Source organism: Delphinus delphis, chromosome 4 (genome assembly GCF_949987515.2).
Source record: "Delphinus delphis chromosome 4, mDelDel1.2, whole genome shotgun sequence".
Lineage (NCBI taxonomy): Eukaryota > Metazoa > Chordata > Mammalia > Artiodactyla > Delphinidae > Delphinus > Delphinus delphis.
The window spans coordinates 28860388-28883126 of NC_082686.1; the positions used below are offsets into that span (position 1 = coordinate 28860388).

At 34.7% G+C, this 22739-nt stretch overlaps 1 protein-coding gene across 3 annotated transcripts in view; it reads left to right on the top strand.

Moving 5' to 3' along the window:
• The window catches only part of SAMSN1 (SAM domain, SH3 domain and nuclear localization signals 1), a 109427-nt gene that overhangs the window by 53875 nt on the left and 32813 nt on the right, over positions 1-22739 (top strand). For 2 of the 3 annotated variants that reach the window (XM_060010474.1, XM_060010473.1), the window contains exon 1: positions 6994-7089. The exons of the other annotated variant lie outside the window; for it this stretch is intronic. In XM_060010474.1, coding sequence (XP_059866457.1) covers positions 7033-7089 — 57 coding nt within the window. In that variant the 5' untranslated portion in view covers positions 6994-7032. Of the gene's footprint in view, positions 1-6993; positions 7090-22739 lie in introns of those variants that run through there. 3 annotated transcript variants of the gene reach the window in all.

Sequence of the window (22739 nt, forward strand, 5' to 3'; positions counted from 1 at the left end):
CATCTATATACATTTACCAAAAAGATGCAAACCCACAAATACAAAGACATTTGGTAAAAGGATAGGAGAAGAGATGCCAACTAATGTTTGGGATGATGGAAGGTGAATGGAGGATTGGAGCAAGGCAATCTCAGAACCTGCAGAAAAGGATGCTGCAATGAAGTGAGTTAGTGTGCACCAAAGAGTCCCTCAGAGCCCCAGCATTTGAAGCCTGCAAGGAAACTAACCTGCTCCTTCACAGCCCATCCAGGACATGGGAGGATTATTACCTGCAGAACTTAAATGATCTCAGAGAACAGAATTTCAGAAGCTGCCATTTAGGGTTCTCCTGATAAAAAGGCTTCTTGCTGCCTGATCACTTAACAAGCCCACCCATTTACACAGAGCTTCCAGTCAGGATTTTTATACCATACTCTTAGTGATGTATCAACAACCAAAAATCACTAGACATTTGAAGAAAGCCTCAAAGATGAAAGACAGTGGTTAAAGCAAACAGTGGTCAAAGAAATCAGAAAGAGACAAAAACAACGAAAGGAACAGAAGGAAATTATAAAAATGGTAATTAATAACCTCAGATATATAAGAGAACTTATTCCATTTATATTTTAGTTCTTAGTGTTTTAGTACATGCCAGGCACTTTTCTACTAACTTTATAATAGTGTCGTTAATCCTCAGAGCAATTCCTTTGAGGTAGGCACTACTATCATGTCCATTTTATAGGAAGGCTATGTAACTAGCCAAGGACATCTTAGCAAATGGCAGAGCCAGGATTTGAACCCAGGTAATCAGCTTAAAGTCCACCCTCTTAACCATTACATTTTACCTCCTTTCCAAAAATTAAGAATAGAATGTTCTCAAAACCTCACTTTTCTTTAGTTAGTTTTTAAAATGTATTGCTATTAAAATATACCCTTGAAGTAAAAGCTAAGACCTCAAAAATAACCTGTACCCATTTACACTAACCCCCCATTCCATCCCCTGACTCTCTGCACCCAAGTAAATCATTACACTAAAAGCTATGTTCCTCACTCCTTTATTTTTTATACTGTGTATGTATTTTTCTAAAGAGCATTATGCTATATGCAATTCTTCTGTGAAATGTTCTTTTCGCTTAATATTGTATTTCCAATATTCATCCATATCGTTGCATGTTAATTGATTTCATTAATTGTTACTCCTGTATTTAAAAAAAGAACAAAGTGTTATGAAAGGAAACAATACGAAGTTTTACAAAACAAAAATTTTTTTTTTTATAAATTTATTTTTGGCTGCGTTGGGTCTTCGTTGCTGCACACGGGCTTTCTCTAGTTGCAGCGAACAGGGGCTACCCTTCATTGTGGTGCGCGGTCTTCTCATTGCTGTGGCTTCTCTTGTTGCAGAGCATGGGCTCTAGGCACATGGGCTTCAGTAGTTGTGTCATGCGGGCTCAGTAGTTGTGGCTCGTGGGCTCTAGAGTGCAGGCTCAGTAGTTGTGGCACACGGGCTTAGTTGCTCCACGACAGGTGGGATCTTCCTGGACCAGGGTTCAAACCTGTGCCCCCTGCATTGGCGGGCAGATTCTTAACCACTGTGCCACCAAGGAAGTCCCAAAACAAAATATTATAGTTAAAAGCAAATATTTATTAGAATAATTAGTGGAAAAATAATGGAATTTCCTAGAAAGTTAAAAGAAAAAATGAAGAAGGGGAAGGAGAAGGGGAAGAAGAACAAGGAGGAAAAGAAGAAGGAGAAGGAGGAGGAGGGGGAGGAGAAGAAGAAAACAGAGAAATATAATACAGTTGGGGTGTCTAACACTGTACTAATAAGATTTCCAGAAAAAGAGAACAGAGAAAGAGATGAAGAATTTATTAAAGAAACAGACCTTAAGGTTGTGTGTTTCCAGTTTGAAGAGCCATTGAGAGAGCAGTGCAGGGAAAGAAAAAATAAACTATATCAAGACACAATATGACATTTTAGGACATACCAAGGATAAAAGGAATATATATATACATATATATATATATATATGTATATATATATACATGTATATATATATATATATTTTTTTTTTTTTTTCTTTCTCTCCAATGTCATTTGTCTTCTCAACAAAAACTTTGGAAGCTAGAAGACAATGGAGAGGCTGTCTAAATTCTGAAGAAGAATAAAGTTAGAATTCCAAGTCAAGATAGCATTCAAATGTTAAGGATCTACAAGGTCCTAAAACATTTCCATTAGGGAGGTGTGTTTCTGCAAATGAAAGAATAGACAAAAAAGATAATGTGAGATTCAGGTCAAAGAGGATCCAAACCAAGAGGTGATTGAGAATTTCCATTTAAGCATACTTAGAGATTAATCACACCCCACTGAAACCAGGAAAAACTAAATTTGAAATGTTTGAGCATTTAAAATTATAAGTATGGTGACTTATAAAAAAAAAATCAGTTGATAAATTTGTTGGGGGCATTTATTTGGGATATGTTAGCAATTATGAACTCCAAAAATAAACAGCAAGGGAACACAAAGCAATAAACATAATTTTACTTATCCATGAACAATATTTATAAAATAACAATAAGTAATGATTTAACTAAATAATTATAAGAGAGTAGGGAAGTGAAAGGAGTACAAAATCCTCAAGGACAAAAACAGGAATCAATAGACAACGTCTAATACATAAATCAAGAAAGTGTGGGCCTATCATGTAGAAAAATGAATTTAACCAATGAGAAAAATGGTTTTAATACTGGATGGATAAAACAAAGAATTGAAATAAGAACTCTGGGTGTATAAACGGATGTCACAGGGAGCTACTGTTTTTTAAGTTTTTAGGGTAAACATTTCAGTTTTTACAAGATGTTAAATGACATTTAGAAGTGTAAAAGGGAAACATATTATAGAAATGAGAAGATTATAACTATAATTTGGGTGTGACATTGAGGCAAGCAAAGATTGTAAGATTAAAAGTCAAAGGTTAAGAGAATAATAAATATTTTTTAGAAACATAAATTGGGGAGCTATAGCTCCAGATCAAGGAGAAAATAGAATATGCTTATGGTAGTAACTTCAGAGATAATATCAATTCATAGATGGATGCTTTATCAAAAGCCATCAGCAGGGAACTTCAGAACCTAGGGAATTTCATATCATGTAGACAAATCTAATCTGTTCTCCAACCCTGATTTTTATAAGCGTGAAATTAAAAAAAATGATTTTAAAGATTGCTTTGAGAAGATCTGGACTCTTTACTCAGAGTCACAACAAGGTAGCCTGGGTGGGAGAAGAAAATTGAAGAGGTAGCAGTTTTGTCTATGTGGTACTGAGTCTTAATTAAAGAATAGGGTTCTAGATAGTTACACACTTACTGGTTTGATATTTTTATACACACCTACTGATTGAAACACTCTTTCCAACCAATAGCTCAGCATTACCTTCCCTCTCCCCAGTCTTAACCCCTAACCATTCCAGACCTTAACCCCTAAATAAATCACTCCCATTTTATGTCAGGTCCTTAGGCATAACTATGGTATAGAGTGATGTTTATGAGCTGAGATTTTTGGATTGAACCTTGACTCCACCACTTCCTAGCTGTGCAAACTGGGCACATTACCTAACCTCACCTGGAAGTTGAGGATGACAATGTTAGTACCAGCTTATGGAGATTTTTTGAGGATTACATGGGAAATATGAGTAAAGCACAATGCAAGGCATATAATAAGCACTCAAAATTAATAGTCATCATTATTATTATTAACTTTGAGAATAAGAAGACGTCATGAATATTAAATTTTTAATCATGAATGTATGAAATTTTGTTTTATCATTACTTATTATGGCAACCACTTAGAAAGTATATATTTATAATTTGTTGAAATAATCTGAGTAAGTTGCATATATTTTAAACTTAGATCCCCTAATTGTTTTATTCAGTGATGAACTGGGACACCTCATTTTTTGTTTACTAAGTCTTCTCTTATGTTGTTTTCAAACATCTTGCCATGCATAGATGTGATCTAAGAAGTTCTTCCTCTGTTTCAAAAGAGTTTCTTCCTGTATGATTCTTTAGGTTCACCATTCATCTTAGACTGTTGGTCCTTTTTATTTATCTCAATTCTCTGTTTCTTCTACAACTAAGATAGTGAGGTAATGTGCCACATTATCTCTTTAGAAATTTAAATAAGAAATAATGTCACAAGGCCAGGTTCTCTCCCAAGAGACTTCCCAAGATATCTAGGGCCTCACCAGCAGCTCTCCTCTAACAGAAGCATAATGTTTGCAGCACACCAAGAGGGGATCCTTTTTGGGATACACTCTGATTAACCACCATAGTATTTTTAAAATTTACAGTGAGAAATAGCAATTGCAGAGTTTCTGGGACTTGTTGTCCCTATGAACAATGCATTCTCTTTCTGCTGACAGGAATTAATCTGTGATTTGAATTTGGATAGCAAACTATCAATAAATATTTATTGGACTGCTGAAACAACTCTTTTATGTCTCACTTTACTTTCTCATAAAATACACCCCAATAGCTGTCATTTGTTTGCAATTTCTTTAAAATGTTGCCTTACCCACTATGATGCAGAAATTGTAACCGACATATATGCCACGAAGTCCCAGCCTTTTTTCACCTTGCCTGTGTTAAGACCATTAAGGTAATGTGTGAAAACAAAGCAATGAGACTTTGCTCTTTTGCAATTTCCCTGTTTGAGAACATGTCTTAAGCAACATGTGGCTTCGTGGTTCCATCATGACAGGGAATTTGTGTGCTCAATACTGACTTTCTACCTCATTCCTGTTCTATATACCTTTGACTTTAGAATTTGCTATATCACTCTGGGTCATTCATTAAATATCTTGATAGCACCAGACTTCCACAGAATAGGAGATAATCGATCACAGCATTTGCTACTCTGTCACCTGAGATTTTCCGAGGACCAATATGTTTAATACAGATTGTAATAGCACCTCAAACGTCACACCTGTTTTTAATCTCTGGAAAACATCTTTCTCGAGTAGAAGAGAAAGTTGGAAAATTGCTTTTCCCATCTTTAATTCTGAGGGAAAAAATTTCAAGCTTTATTTACATTTTAAATATTTCTTACAGTATTAATGATGGTAAAAAGGCCTAGAGATCATAAATTGAGATTTTTCTACAAGCCGCTTGAGTGCAATACTTTTAAAAGCGGCATATAGTCCAGCTGTGGTCACCATGAATGTGAGTGTTCTCTATTCTTTACTTGTGATTATAGAAATACAATCTATAGCAAACATTATCCCAAACATAACTGTTTGAAATCCATGAACATTTCTTGACATAAAACATTTCTTAAATAAGTACATTCTTTATTGGCATTTCCTTTTATTCTCACCAAAACCCTAACATGTGATTAGCACATTATCATTCCCATGTTATTGCCTGAAGTCTAAAATTGAATTAAATTTCTACTCAGAGGTGAAGAAATGGGGCCACAGAGGTTGCAAATGTTTCAGTTAAGAAATACTTTTTTCATGACTTTCAATTTCTGAAGAAATGAAAAAAATTTTGCTTAGATCACTGCCGTAACTTAAGCCCCAACAGAAAGTCTGAAAGGAAGCATATTTCTAGGGAATTACCCAACCTCAGAGTCCTCAGGTTTTTTAGTGTTATCCTCTGTGTCATTATTTTGAAAATACCAGCCTGGTTACCCTCTGTGTCATTATTTTGAAAATACCAGCCTGATAATTCTTGAAAAATATAATTCCGCTCTTAATATCCAGTAGAAGAAGCATATTAACCATAATCTTGACAAGTGTATTCCTTCAATTCTGCTATAGAACATAAACTATTTTTAGCTAGTTAGGATGCTCGATATATTGTCAGACAGCACACAATAGACGCTCAATTTAATATTCGTTAAATGAATCAGTGAAATTTGGAAACTAGAACTGGGTTTCAGAGAGTAGGGTCTTAGAGGTATGAGGAAAGACTGAGAAATAGAGTCAGCTGATTTGTAGAGAAGCTGCTCGTTAAGAATATGATACCACTGTTTTTCACCCCAGGGGTTTTATAAACAAAATCTAAGTTGATTTCCTTTACAAGCCGGTTTTAATAGAAGTGGAATTTCAGACATTTTACCAGTCTCCCTTTGGTAAATCACTAATTAATAAGAAATCTTGAACTTCTTGCTTTTACTTCCTATGTTGGTTTTGACATTATAATAAAAATGTTAAACCCTTTAGTTTGATAGGGAAAGTCTTTCTAAGCCTTATCAGCTCTCTTCCAGGCCCGTTAAATAAGGACTTGGGATGCTTCATTTGAAGGTACCATTGATCCGTTGGATCATCACTCTAACAGCAATTATCAGCATATGACAAAGAAGTTTGTAGCAGAAGGACATCTGGTTAATTGAGGGACTGTTTAATTGATTTCCATATTAATCAGAACTTTACAAAAGTAACAATATGCATAATCATTTAATTCTGGATTCATATTCCTATTTATAAGAATTTCATCCATACTCTATTTTTTTTAATGTGCATACATGCTTTAAATAGGATTAGTATTGTTTAAAGTCTAGTTTATTATGTCTTCCAATAAAGTTTACCTAGGAAGCAAAATTGACTACCTTGAGTATTCTCTTCATTTTTAAATACTAAAAAGCTCACATTTCAAGTTTTGTTTCATTTATTGGCTCAGATGTTTTCTTCCCTCTACCTGTGGAATGTGTTATAGATTTTTATTTTTGTGTCTACTGAAAATGTGTTTTATTTGGAAATCTTCATGGTCCTTGTAAACGCAGGCATGTCAAAATGTGAGATTTAGGAATCTACCTCGTAGAATACAGCAGGAACAGAACGTTAAAGAGTTACCAAAGAATTACCGTTAAAAAAAAAACCAAAAAAAACTTCACCCGTGTATATGTGAAGTCATATCCTGACCAAAAGAGGAAGTGGCAGGTTACTAGGCTCAAACTTATCTGTGGCTCTACATCATAGATAACATACTGCTGACCGTCTTCAGTTGTTTCTGTAACAACAGAAAGTGCACTCACTCGGAGTAGTCTGAATTCAAAATGCTGAAGAGAAAACCATCCAATGTTTCAGAGAAGGAGAAACATCAAAAACCAAAGGTAAGGTAATTTCATACATAGTCGGACAAAACCAACATGTTTAATAGAATACACACGCACACACATTGTTCTTATCTGTCAGTCATAAAACAATTCAACCATAGGGTTGAATCCCTGATGGCAAATATGGAAAAAATTGAATTGCTAAGTTAAGTTTAGGTGTTAAATAATACCTGACAATTATTGTCTCTGTAATTTTATCTTATAGGGCATATTTGATTATTTACATCTGTAACTGAACTTTCAGCTTGTATTGTCAACTTCACGGAAATCATTTTGGTGGTCTCTTTTTGAAAGGCTGATGTTATGAAATCTTGGTGTACATTTTTAATAACTATAAAGGTGTCAAGGTCTATTTAACAATCTACCAAGTGCATTTTATCTCTTGCATTCTCAGCTCTTCATAATATATTTAATTATGAGGTTGTAAAATGGAGGTGTTTTGATTAAATATTTAATTTTTTTCATTTTTTCAGACTAAAATATGATAGCTTGTTGTAGAGGTTATTTTTTCTACTCTCTCTCTCTTGAACTAACTTCACTACTAGAGAGAGGACTGGGTTGTGTTTGGGAAACATCAAAACCCCATAAATTTATAGATTTGACAAATTGGTTCTATTTGAAATGTTACCCTACTCTTTGTATTGAAAATAATTACTACTTAAAAAGTAGGATATGAGATAACAAAGTTTACATTCTATTGTAGAACTATAAATTAGTTTCATTAATAACATAAAAGAAAATATCTGTGAAATACTGGTGTCAGAGAAGTTTTCCAAAACCTGTACAGTTTTTGAGTTTCTTAGGTAAATAACAATTTAAATCTGCTTGTGAATAAACAATAACTGAGTTCAGGTGTCTTTTTAGAGGACTGATTTATTATCAATTATTGACCTTTATTTGCTAGGCACCATTCAGAGAGAAAGGAGTTGGGAATTGATTGTGAACTTTTGAATTGTTGTGACATTGAACAATGGTCTATGTTTTATAACTCTTTGCAAGTTACCACACAACCTCTCTGAATAAAACTGAAAATAAATGATTGCCAGTCTTTGAGAACTAAGAATAAATGATTTTCAATATTAATTCTTTCTGACACAAAAATCTGATAAAGGGTAGGCAAGCATCTCTAGTTAAAAATACAGCTGGGGGCTTCCCTGGGGGTGCAGTGGTTGAGAGTCCACCTGCCGATGCGGGGGACAAGGGTTCGTGCCCCGGTCCGGGAAGATCCCACATGCCGCGGAGCGGCTGGGCCTGTGAGCCATGGCCGCTGAGCCTGCGCGTCCGTAGCCTGTGCTCCGCAACAGGAGAGGCCACAACAGTGAGAGGCCCGCGTACCGCAAAGAAAAACCAAAAATACAGCTGGATAACATAGCATGATTTCTTTTTCCTTAATAAAATAAAAATTCAAGGTAACATTTCCCAAAGAATACAACAAAGTTTTTAAAAGCATTACTTACCTTTCTGTTCAAGATTATTTTTACATACAATTTGCTTGATTAAACACAACCAATATTGAGTTGACAGTAGTAAGTTTTAAGGAGATCACAAAAATTAATATGAAGCAGTGGTTTCCCTCCAAGTATTTAAAATTTAAAGTTAGAGTATCTCATAAAAACTCTATTATGTAGTGAACTACTATCATATTTATGTCATTGAACAATTTTCAAAATGATACTTTAGTCTATGATCATCATTTGCCTTAATTGTAGGAACTATTGTAATAGAAGTGGTATATTGTTCATCTTACTGACTTACTTATTCATAAATGTAAAAATATATTTGATAAAATATACATCTGGTAACAAAATATATCACAGAAAATAGTCACACTGGAAACATTAACTTTTGCTGTGAATGAATTCCTGTTTCCTTTAGATGGATGGTTTCATTTTATATGAATTTAAAGAGCTATGTGAATGTATATTCACATGTTCATACCTTCCAGATCAACTAAATCCTTTCCTTTTAATATGGAGGTGATATTTTTCCAATTATTATAATTATGTGTTAGAAACAACTTTGCTTTAATTCACATTTATTTTACTGGGTAATTTTCTTTGTGTATTTTATGGGAAAAGAGCCAAATCCCTAAGAGATGGCAGAGATTCCTACAAATAAATGTCTAGTAGAGTGAGGACTGCAAATCCCTTCATCTACTAGAAGGGAACATAGGGCCTGTGTCTAGAAAGATAGAATAGGACCATCAAGAAATCAGTCTGAAATGTAGGGAATCACCGTCTACACTAATTGACTACATACCAGACAATCATTCACATCTCTTGACCTGGAAACATACATTCCTTGTGCTATACTCTTTCAAAATTTCTGAGAGAGATTTCCTTGCTTTTTAACTGTAAATGCTAAAGTAGGTAAGAAGCAACAACATTAAAAATGAGGTGACTATTATTTAGTCATGCAGCTCATGTTAACTTCTGTGGGTTGTAGTTCAGGTGACCTAATACCCAATTCAAATGGTGAGTGAATATTATACCTAATGTTATTCCTTAAATAAAAGTTACAAAACTGTTCATTTGAAAAAGTAAGTAAATGGAGAAGGACTTTGTTATTAGTATTTTTAAATATGTCCTGTGGTTGTAAGAAAGTTCAAAACATTCATGGATATAAAATGTAGCAATAGATTTTATAAGTCCGTATACAAAATAATTTATTATTTTCTTATATTCACAAGACTTATCAATAAAGATATCCATGAATCAAAAAAAATCAGAACCCATTAAAATATCATTTTACCATCTATAATTTATTAATATGTTTTCTTTTTCACCTTTTATTCTCCTCTGTTTCTCCATTTTTGGTATGGGTTCTTTCCTTCAAATAGCTCATAAATAGGACAAATAGCATTCATATTTATTATAAGAAATTCATAGTGTAGGTTAAAAAGGAGAGACCAGAAATATTCCATAAGGGAAACTGTTGTAATTCATGTCTCAGAACTCTCTATGGCGTATTAGTAAATTCCAAATTAAGAAAGATATTGGATAAATTTCTTTTTGATAAATGATTAAGTATTCTACATTTAGATTAGTCAATCAAAAATAGCCTTTCTTAACATACTTGCAAGGTACTGTACTTTCCTTTTTGAATTTTGTTTTCACCTCATCATCACTAGTGCCCACTACTGATTGTGAATTAAAAAAATAAGCATATCTAGTATGCAGAGTGCAAAAGATATGATCTCATTACACTCAATAAATCTTTAAATTATAGAACATAATTTTCCTTAACTCTTTTTCCAACTAAAATGTTTTAGTTTGCTATATTTACTGTGAGGTTATGATGTACCAGTGGCTGTGTTTAGAGCTTTTTGCACATTAATTTATTTAATATTTGTAACATTTCTGTGAGAGAATAACTTTTATTTAGCCTTATAGATGAGAAGGCATAGAGAAGGTTAATGAACTTAAGCAAAGATGCACAGATAAAAAATAAAACTCTGTTGTATAAAATACATATGTCAATTTCCGGCACTCCTGTTCTTAATTATTATGCCACCGTTACAAGCATAGGGACCATAGATACTATTTCTATTTCTGTCTTAATCACCAGCTAAATTTTAAGGAAAACTGGGAGAGCATATTTTTAAGAGCCTCTCTCTGTCAGGTGGAAAGGAATTTAGAGGTCCTCCATTCCTGTCTCTGACAGGATTCCACCTATTAAATCCCTCCAGGTGTCCATCCAAGCTTTAAAACTTAAAATTGTAAAACAACAATAAGAACAACTTTATTAGCATTCAAATGTTCAAATTGTCAAAAAAATCATGACCTAGTATTGCGATAGCTAAACGCATGTATTTCCCTCCTAAATCTAGTATAACACCTTTAATGTAGTAAGCTCTTAATAAGTATTTGGAAAGTGAATGAAGTTTCTTGCTTCTACTGTATGCAACCTGGTTCAAGTATGAATACTGACTAGTACTATGTATTTTCATTATTCTTGGTAGCAAGACTGTTAGTGTGTAAATAAGAAAGTTTGTATGCATGTGTGTAAATACAATTATAAATCATTTCTAAGTTTTATTTTGAGAAAAACTCCAATAAAGTAAATGTTGTGCAAGAATCCCTAGAGAGTCCCATTGTTACATAACAAGTAGACCATTGTTCCAGGTTAGGGAATATGGTAGAAACTTTGAAAATAGAAAAGGAATAGACACCACAAATGAAGCTCTGCTCCTGTAATTAGAACAGGTTGACCTTTATTTGGCTGGGATTAATGATCTGTGTTAATAAATCTTAACTCAGGTTTTTCTTTGAGTAAAGGAGATTCAAATACCACTGTTATTTTAAAGGGAAACACTGATATAATGGCAGCTCTGGAAATAGTTTTTTCTTTGTTTTTTTTTACCATTTTTTAAAATCTAAAGTGCATACTAAATGAGACACCATTAGTGTCACAGATGCTAATTTTCACTAGCAATGACTGAAGTGGCATTCTTTCCCATTTGCATTTGATCCTAGCAATGATGAGAGGTGATGAGTTGATTATGAGTTGTTTTCACTGCACTGCCCGCTGTGCAAATTTATGCTCCTAGACAAGGATGACACATAGTTGTGGCATTTAAGAGCTTTCTTCATTGCTTTTCCTATCAAGACTGTTAAGATACATTTTTAACTCTTATCTAACCAGGTATAAGAAAAGAGAAGAAGTATTTATATGAACCGGTGCTTACTTTAGGCCAAGTACTTGCACAAGGGGTTTATGGAACTCCCTCCACCACCTAATTTACAGAAAACAGCACTGTAGCTGTGAAAAATTTTGTCCAAGATATCATGGCTAGCAAAAAAATTGATTTGAGATTATTCGGGCGGCTTTTCTTTTTCTAAACCTGTGGGTTTCCCCCCTGCTACTTCTTTTTGCGTCATCATCTGGGGTATAATTTTCAGACTTTAATTTATGTTTCTTCAGTTGAATGTTTTGGCTTTTCAAACAAAGTGATTCCAAGTAAGGTATGTGATATACAATGTAAGTAATATTTTGAATCTACTTTTCCCATTAGAAAAATGGTGGGTATAAATAAATGTTTATCTTTACTTTGGGTTATTACCCCCCCGTTCCCCTAAAAAATCTCTCTAAAGGTTCTCTTCACTTCTGTATTTAGTTAGTATTTGTGTCATATTTGTTTTCCAAGAAATATTTAAAGTAAATTATAATGCAAACCTAAAGACAAATAACATAAGACAGAAGAAAATGGAGTATAGACCACAGTAAAAAGTATTACAGGGCCACCAAGTTTGAGTTGAATATGGATCTAAGTATTGCTACTCATTGTGGTCCTACAGACTAGCAACACTGGCATTCCAGGAGTTTGTTAGAAATGCAGATTCTCTGGCCTACCCCAGGCCTATTAACTCAGAATATACATTGTAGTGAGATACCCAGGAGCTCTGTGAGCACTTTAAAGTTTGGAAATGATTTCTACATTGATGGTTCTCAACCTAGGTTGCACATTTGAATCACTGAAGAGCTTTAAGAAATACTGATGATTGGGTTCCTTCTTCAATATTCTAATTTACCTAATGTAGAATGTACCTGAGCATCAATAACGTTTAAAGTTTCCCAATCTGGAGATATTTTTTTCTACTAATCTCTTCAAAGAACTTAAAAGTTAATTCACTCCTTCCTTCCTTCATTCTTCAAAGCAATAGATATCTACTGAGTGCTTACTATGAACAATATAGACCATATGCTGGGAATACAGTGGTGAATAAAACAAAGACCCCTGGCCTCATAGGATTTACATTTACTGGGGGTGACAGACAATAAAAAAGATGAATATGTTAAATACAGAGTAGGTTAAGTGATGGTAAGTGTTAAGAAGAAAAGGAAGAGTACGAAATACAAAGAACCAGGGAAGACTTGGTGAGAATGGGACATTTAAAAAGGGACCTGAAGGGAATGAAGTGCTGGCCATGAGATTGGCTGAGGAAATCTTACTCCAGGCCCAGGGATGAGCAAGACCAAAAGCCTTTTTTTTTTTTCTTAAATTAATTTTTATTAGAGCAGAGTTGCTTTACAATGTTGTGTTAGTTTCTGCTGTACAGCAAAGTGAATCAGTTACACATATACATATAGCCCCTCTGTTTTGGATTTCCTTCCCATTTAATTCACCACAGAGCATTGAGTAGAGTTCTCTGAGCTATACAGTAGGTTCTCATTAATTATCTATTTTATACATAGTAGTGTATATATGGAGTGTCCCTGGTGTGTTTGAGAAACAATGGATCAGAATACACAAGGGGAAGAGCAGTCACACAGATGTAGAAGGCCTTCTAGGTCATTATAAGGATTTGAGCTAGTATTAAAAGACTTTGAGAAGGGAAGAGAAGGATCTGGCTTATATTTAGTGGGTTTATTCTTGCTTCTGTGTTTCAAATACACTGAAGAAAGTGAGGGAGGAAGCAGGGAAAGGAGACCCTTTAGGAAGCTATTACAGAAACTAGGAAAGAGATAATGGTGGCTCAGACAAGGGAAGTGACAGGTGGATGTTGAGAAGATGTTGAATTTGGGATTTATTTGTACATACTGTATACATCTAGATATATAAGAAAGGAACTTACCACATGGGCTCTAAAGGTGGTAAAGAGAAAGGCTGCCCCTGCTCTGCACTGTTCTTTCTTCCAGCTGGTGCCCACACTTCAAGGAGAAATGCCCTCATCCCTCTGCTCCCAGCCACCAGAAAATTACCCCCATACTGATATGCCACTTCCCAAAAGTTTCTACTTCTTTCTTCAAAATACAATTTTCTATTGAATTTAATTTTCATTTCTGGGGTACCCTGAATCAGAATAGATGAACTAATAATTTGTTTATTTCAACTTGTTGAATTGTTTGAAAGAGGTAAATAATTTTAGCCTTGAAAAATTATCTTCAAACAAAGTATCAATTCACTCTAGCCATCCCATTTTATAGAACATGAATCTGTAATCAAGTTTTATTTCGAGCAAGTAGCAAAGGGTTAGTACCAAATAGACGGCTATATCTGAAAAAAACACAGTGCCCAGATGATACATAGAAAGTTCTGGAGACAAATGGTTTGAGAGAAATGACAGAAGTGTAGACTCCCCTTGTAAATGTGGGTATTACATCCTATAGGAAGGTATAAAGTCATTACCTTGACTACCAATGCACTGGATTTGTTAAAAATCAATTTAATGACACACTTATCTCTTTAAACTTTCCTTACCTTGCTTAGGAGATAAATGGCTTCATTATCCCTGCAGATTGTGTGGTTTCTTTTTAATAATGGAATTAAGTCCATACTCTACATAGCTGTGTTTCCAAATTTAGCATTCCCAAATTGATCCATTTCTCTTCCTTTCTAGTGTTAAGGACTTAGGTGAACTTTTGGAAACAAGACATTCATAATTAGCTTCTTAGTAGAGAACAAAAATGTCCTCCATTAAGAATTGATTAATAAGAATAGAAGAGGGTTTTAAGCTGTCTCTGGTGGTAGACAAAATGATTCTTCTATAGATAGAGAGCCATTTGTCAACACAGCTGGCCATGTCCCCTTTCTCCCCTCACTTAAAGAGTTTTGGAAGTTTTCACCTAAGTCTGTATTAGTTTTCTAGGGCTTCTGTAACAAAATACCATAGACTCAGTGGCATAGAGAACAGAAATTTATTTTCTCACAGTTCTGGTGTTTGGAAGTCCAAGATCAAGATGCGGCAGAATTGGTTTCCTTTGAGGGCCATAGGGAAGGATCTGTCTAGGCTTCTTTCTGGCTGGCAGTTGGCCACCACTTGCTGCCCTTTAACTTTGTTGCCCCTCTGTGCACATAACCTGGTGTCTCTCTTTGTGTATCCAACTCTCAGCTTTCAGTGGCTCTGACCACTCATTCTTTCCTGTTTGTGCCTCTCTTACCCTAGAATACCTTTGCCCATTTTTCTCAATTCATGAACTTATTTTTTAATACCTCACTGGACTCTCATTCCCTCAAGAAAGCCTCCACCAGTTAACCCAAGGCAGTGCATTAGAGGGCATTCTGGCAGAGCAGGAGGAAATATGAACTAAAGTCTTATAGATTGGGTTTGAGGTCTTATTTTGATATTTGTTAACTATGAGATGTTGAACATTTTGTTAAACATCTTTTGAGTTTCTTGTGCTTATCTGAAGAAGGGGATATGTTAAGGCACGTCACATAGGATTGATGTGAGAATTAAGTTAATTACCATATGTAAATTCCCTAGCACATGGTACATGTTTGATTAATAATCTCTCCCTCCTTTCTAGTTTAATAGTACTTGTTCAATACCTCTATTGTTTCTTTTAGCATAGTTTATTCTAATATGTCCTCCCAAATGGAGTTACCATCAAGAACAGGGGATGCATCTAATTCATATTTGTATCCCTGCAATTTTGGGGGGGGAACAAAGGGTATTGAACTCTGTCTAACTTTCAGACTCCATGTGCCCTCTATTACACTTTGGCTACCATCAAAAATATTTATAATATGGAACATAGTCGTGTTTCCTCAACATATGCACAATACTTGTGTAATGACTAATGGATAATATAAGTCATCTAAAGTAGTACTCTACTCCAAGACATAGTTTGTAAATGTGTCACTGATAAAGATCTGGGCAACACCCATATAAAACAAAGTAACCATTCTTAGAATGTAATGAGACAAAACAATAATCAAAAATTGTAATGTAATCTGTCTGAAGGAAAAAAAAAAACAGCATTTGCAAAGAGTTGCTTTCAGGGAGGTTAGAAAGGAGGTGGAGAGTAGAAATTTGCCATTGAGTCTGCAGAACAATCTGTATCAACAAAAGCAAATATTCCATTAGGCTCAGCAGACTTGCTCACTTAGGTGAACTAAGTTCAGGCTATTATAACTTCGTGTCTCTAGCCTTTAATACAACCTAATTCACTTTTCTGTGACTCTACTATACTAATCAAACAAACTTCCAGCAATGACTTTGCATCCCATGTCTCTAGGGGAGACATTTCTTTGATCAGTCAACAAGAATATGCATTCTTCTTGGCAGTTGAATTTCTCATACCTAACCAATACTTGGTATTGCCATTTTTGGTAGCCTAACAGTTTAGTTTGAGTCAGTCCCCCTTGGAGTTGTTTAGTTCTGCAAGCTTGAAAAATAAAGTTCTTGTACCTGTCAATGTGAGGGCTTGACATTGGACATGGAGACCCAACCAAGGAACTGGCTTCTTGGAAAGACTGGCTTAAGTTGCCACCTGACCCCACCTTTTCTCTATATTCATAAAATAAAGACAGCTAAACAATGAAGTTTCTTTTCTATGTTTTTCATAATGTTAACAATTTAAATTCCTGGAATAAGATTCAAGACAGATTTACCTTATATCAATATCATAATATATAGTGATATGACATTGGTCTGAATATTTGATTAAAATTTTTTCTGAATATTCACATGGTTTTAGCCTGGCAACTTTGATTTTTTAATTAACAGTAATAATAAATAATTTGATATATAAATTTTGTAATGCTTATGGGTATATATTCTTTATATTGTGAGTTATTATACAGCCACCATCTTTTCTAAACTAAGCCATCTACAAATTTCAAATTACTTTAAGCTTATGAATATCTCACTATAATTATTTACCAATTTTAAAGTACCCATTACCAATGAAACAAAGGTTCATAATTTTAAAAATAAAATTCCTTCAAAGATAAATGTTCTACAATTATCAGACATATATTGTAGGTTTAGGAATTGTCGTAAACTGAGTTCATTTCTACCACTACTATTAGATTTCAAACCACTATTAACTCCTCAATAGACTAAAATATTTTTAGAGCCAAATCCAAATACAATGAAAGGAAAATAGATGTAATTGACAATGAAGAAGTTATAGAACCCAAACATCTCTTCCAAATATCCTAGCATGAACTTACAACTATTTTTTTTCTACTTATTCTTTCCTTGTTCAGGATTACATACTGTATATTTGCCCCACATAAACATGTCTGTTCTTACTAAGAAAAAATAGTTTAAATTCCTAAGCATAGTGTCAGCGGGTGCTGCCTGAGATGGGAATGTTTATAAGCTTTATGATATTAACTGCAGCACTCAACCTCAGGTGGCATAAAACATGCAAAAAAGAACTTTCTGTCAGTTTTATTATTTCTAAGAAGGTTCCCCTTGAAGCAGAAGAGTGACCTTGCTCTGCTGAGCTGACATATGCCACTGGATTAATGGTCGAGCTCTGCTGGAGGGAAGCTCACAGAAACATTACAATTCCAGAAGCTGGGCTGGCGGTGACCATTAATCAGGAGGACCAAAATCATGCATCAAACACACTCATTTAAAAGTAGTAAAAATGACTTTAAAAAAAAAAACCTTTTTGAGAATTAGCTTGTTGTTTGTCATTACCTGTGTTCAAGGAGATCACTGCATGACTGGACCATCCCTTGGGGAGAATGTTAGAGGTCATTATGTACCCAGAGACCAAGTGAATGTGGTGCACATTGCAGACTAACGGAGGTAAAGGAGAGTTTTTGTTCCAGAGAATTTGATGGGAAAGTGTATTAAATGGATTCTATTTTCCCAACTTTATTTTCACTCCTTTATTTAACTAAGATTTCAAAGCAATGGGTACTATGAATGCTGGCCTCTTTGTGAAGATTTTATTTTATTTTTAAAACTGGAGTAATTGGATTTAGTGGTAGAAACATTTGACTGGTAAACTTGGTTAGGAAATTTCTCAAGATCCTAAAGTTTGAGTCAACATACTCAACTACTAAGTACGTGAATAAGTATCTTCATGGACTTAAAGGTACTGTACATTCTTCTACCACATGTCAACTAAGAAAAAATTTTCAAGACTTTTTCTCTCTCTGACTACTGAAAAGGAGAAAAGGCTTAAATCTAAAACCTGAAAGAGAATGTTCAGTTTAATTTAGATGATAAAAAGTTACTCTTGCTTTTTACAAATCTCTTTGATGATAAAGTTGAATAGGCATAACCTCTCTTTCATTTCTTTAATAGTTTGTCTTTTAGATTAATGATACTATGCATAATACATATGATATAATTTCATTAGTAGGTAGAACAAATTGTAGATTATGGCCTTTATTGAGAAAACCAGCCCATTGACCATTAAGATTATGATCAATGTAGTAAGGCCTGCTATGATTACTACTTCAAAGTCATTCTTCTCCTAAGTAACTGCTGCCTTCCTTAACCATGATATTCAATATTATCTTCTTTTGTTAGCCATATGCTACTCTGGAGAATTACTTATGCAGACTTATTTGTTTTTGAAGATTATAGGATTAAAATAGTTGACAATGTCGTGACTATAGTTAAAATATTATTGAATATTTGGTTATAAGTAGAAAAACTCTAATAGGTACATAATAGAAAGTTAATTTCTAAATTTATGGGAGGATTATACATATTTCTTGTAACTGGAAATCTGAATCATCCATTTTTCATACTGCATTCTCTCTATCAAGGTGCCCAGGAAACAAAATTAGTAATGGAAATTTGCTCACAGAAATTACTTATCATTGAATAGGTATGGTAAATGCATAAAGTATGTTACCTGTAATTCCTCATTCCCCTCCCCACCATCTTCCCTAAAACACAGACCATCTTGTGTAACCTTGGTGGACATGGTTAATCATGATCTCTAACTCTCAGCCCGAAAGTGGCATTGGAACGCTTTTCAACACAGCTCTCCATGAAGGTCTTAACAACCCATCCATGCTGGTGCAAAGAATTGAAAAGTTCCACTTATTCTGGTTTCGAAAGATAGTCCATCCAGACAATGGGAAATCCTAGTGATATATTCTTGTGAATACACAACACTTTTCTAGTGCCCCCAAATGATTATGTTCACTAGAAACAATCTTTCTTTCTCTCCCTTGAAGAGTTCGGGAGATATATATATATATATATATATATATATATATATATATATATATATATATATATATATATATATATATATATTTGCAGTACTCGGGCCTCATTGTTGTGGCCTCTCCCGTTGCGGAGCACAGGCTCCAGATGTGCAGGCTCAGCGGCCATGGCTCACGGGCCCAGCCGCTCCGCAGCATGTGGGATGTTCCTGGACCGGGGCACGAACCTGTGTCCCCTGCATCGGCAGGCGGACTCTCAACCACTGCGCCACCAGGGAAGCCCCGGGAGATAATTATTAAGACACTTTTTTTTGTCATCCAGTGCTCCTTTTAATACACAGTGTGTGGTTCATTGTATTTTTATTACTTTAATCATCATTTTAGCAATTATCCTCTTTAGATTTGGCAATTTCTAAGTAGTCCCTCAGTCAATAACTACACAATCTCTTACAGTAAATAATTTTTGAAGATGGTTAAGCAAATTCAAATTGTATTGATTTCAGCTAATTTCATGTCCAAAATCTGTGATCATTTTATTGTCTTTCTTTAGACTATCAATAATATAGATATAGACATATGCATACAAAATGCCTTTCGTGTATTAAGTAGTCAGTACAAGTATAAATAATGATGAATATAAATTTCCAAGCTGACATCTAGTATACATTTTTAATTTATTGTGTGTGTAAATATAGTCTGCTTTTAGGAATTGCTTCTATAGTTGTATACCATTCATCTGAATATGGCTCTATTTAGCTCTTATAGATTGGAATTCTGTGATTGATGCCACCAATAGAGTGTAAATTCCTCCAGGATGGATTCTTATTCATACAGACAGCCCTGATCCCAAGCACAAAGTTTAGCCATAGAAGCCCCTTAGTATATTTACACTGAATTGCATAATGTAAAACATTATGCTCCTTAAGTAAACATCAGCAAATTGTTTTCTTTGACTATAACGTGACTAAGTTATAATTTGCTTTTGTGTAACTGTGAAATGTATGGTTTTTGTCATTTAACTTGAAGAGAAATATGTGGGATTTGTCATCTGTTGTGATTTTCCCAAGGCTCCCAACTGTAGGATTTTTTCTATAGGCCTACATCGCTTAAGATCGGTGGCAATCAATGTGTGCTAAAATGATGAGGTGTCGGCAAGTGGTCTCATAGACAAGGTAGGACTTGATCCTGCCCTTGAAGAATGGGCTGGATTTGAGTAGGAGGAAGAAGAGCGGAAGAACTTTCCTTGAGAGAAAAACAGCGTGAGCAACAGCTTAGAAACATAAACGAGTGTGTCCATACTGGCCAGCAAGAAGTGTCAGAAGTTCTGCTTAATCAGATTGACTAGCACTACCTGAATCCATGGGGAATCATGAATGTGCAGCATGCTAAGTTTGGACTTCATTTTGTTAACTAAAGAAGAGTCACTTAAACTCTCTGAGCCTCAGTTTTCCTCATCTGTAAACTGAAGGAATCAATAACCATCTCAGAGGGGGGTTGTATTTGTTTAATGAAATAATTATAGATAAATCACTCGGCATAAAGCAAGCTCTCAGGGGCCAAGAAACCAATGTGGAGCAAGCTTTACATTTTGAGAAGATGAATGGAATGATGAGAATTGGTATTTTAGGGAAAGGAGTCCAGTGTTGTGACGTCTTTAGATGACTGGAGAGGCAAGAATTTGGGAACTAAAGAGCTGAAAGTTGTTATTTCGTTGACTCAGGAATGGGGTTATAAGCACATAGTTGCATAGCGGTAATGAAGATAAATGCCTACAACAGAGATTTGGGAAAAGAATTGAGCAGATGTGAAGGCTGAAAGAATGTGTGTGTGGTAAATATATTACATTTTGCATTATGTGTCCAAACTCCCCAAAGACAGCAGTGAGCAAATACCGGTTTCCAACAGTGCAGGTGGAAGGTTCAGAAGGCATGATCAAAACAGATCCTCAGGGGTAAGAGGCCATAAGCAGAGAGAGATTTTTGTTGGCATATACGCCTTCCAGCCTGAAGGCAGGCAGAGAAGCTACTGTAAATTAGAGAAGCTGCAAAATTGGGTTCCCTAAGGGAATTCTTGAAGATTTCAAGGAAGGATGGTATAATGAAACAATTCCAGGAGGATCAAGAGGGACCACTTAGTATACTTGTTTAGTTTAGTAGTTAGAAAAAGAGAGAGAAGGAATAGAAAGTCAGTGCTATAATAATAATACAGGACTGAGTAAGGCAGCAGAAGTTTTACAATAGGTAAAACAAGAAGCTGAGAGGTTCAAGATAGCCTGATCATGGTCACATTTTTTAAAGTTTTGCATTTCCTTTTTAATAGGATTTTGTAAGAGTTGATACCTAGTAATATCAAGTGACTGAACTTTGGTTGCATTATGCTTTTTACCTGAAAAAAAGATATTTAAGACATATCAGTATTATTTATTTTAAAAATTCTTTCCAGCTAAAATAGAATATCTTAATTTTTATTCAATTCCTAAAAGTGCAGCATACTTATAGTCAGTGAATGTAATGTAAATCATGAGATATGGTAATAAGTAAGTAATGCAGCAGTGCAATTGAGAATTCTCAATGTTTGAATCTTTTTCACTCATAAAACTTATTTTTGTTACATTAAATAATAACTCTTTTACAGGTATGGCTCATTCTGCATTGATTTTTTTTAGTTCTAGTTTTCTTTCCTTTAGGTAATTTTCTTTGAGGTAGTTTCAATTTACAGAAAACATCTCTTGGCACATCAACTTCTGAAAGGAAAGCTTTAGCATGGAAATTTTGACACAACTTTTTAAAACGCTGTGGTGGAGTCAGAATCTGCACTTCCTTTAGATAGCGTGCAGTTGATAGGAAAGATACTGAAACAGAGAGATCAAGTAGACTCACTTTTGTTCTAAGAGTCCAGATGTACATTAAAAATATTTAGAGCATTGATACATATTTGAGTACTGAGTTGCCTTTACCCAAGGTTAAAATGTTAGTGTTGAAGGCCTTATTTCACACGCTGCTTGTCTTTCAGCCTTCAGCTCCCTGACGCCCAAACAACTGTCTTCCATCAGCGCCACATGATAGTGTAATTATTTAACACTGAGGCAATCCTCATAGATTATTTTAAGTGAGTTAAATTTGTTTCATACTCTTCAAAAGATCTCAGCACCTGAGTTAGTTAGAACAATTAAATCCTCAAATGCCTTTGGATAAAGGCTGACAAGCTTATTGAGATTTAGCATACCATTATTATAGAATATTCATACAAGCACGTGCTGAAACAGAATTCTGAACTTTAAGAGCATATTACCAATGAAGGCTCTATGTGCAATATTTAGATGATGTGAGAACTCATTGGCAGAGTGTGTGTGATTTTTAATTTGCCAGTATATTTCAAAATACTGCAGATGTCTGACTCATATATGCAAATTTTTCTTTGAAATAGACTGTGAAATTTTCCACCGATGCCTTACCCAAATATTGTCATGCTGGATGGAGATAAGATTTTACTTGAAGATCCCAGAAGCTGGAGAGTGGTTAAAAAATGAAAATAAGGGTTCAATTCTTTTGGTTTTGGTCAAAAGGTTGATTTACGTTCCAAAAAAAAAAGAGACTCCCTAATTCTCCTTCATGTTGATAAATTTAGGATGGTCATTGTTTTAAGAAACCTACTCAGTTCTATTCTATATATCAAGCTAACTTTACATATTTTTCATCCCGCTTAAATAGCAAGTTTCTTTGAAAATGGAAAACAGGATCAAAACTTTGTAATGCAATGACATAGTGGAGAGTAC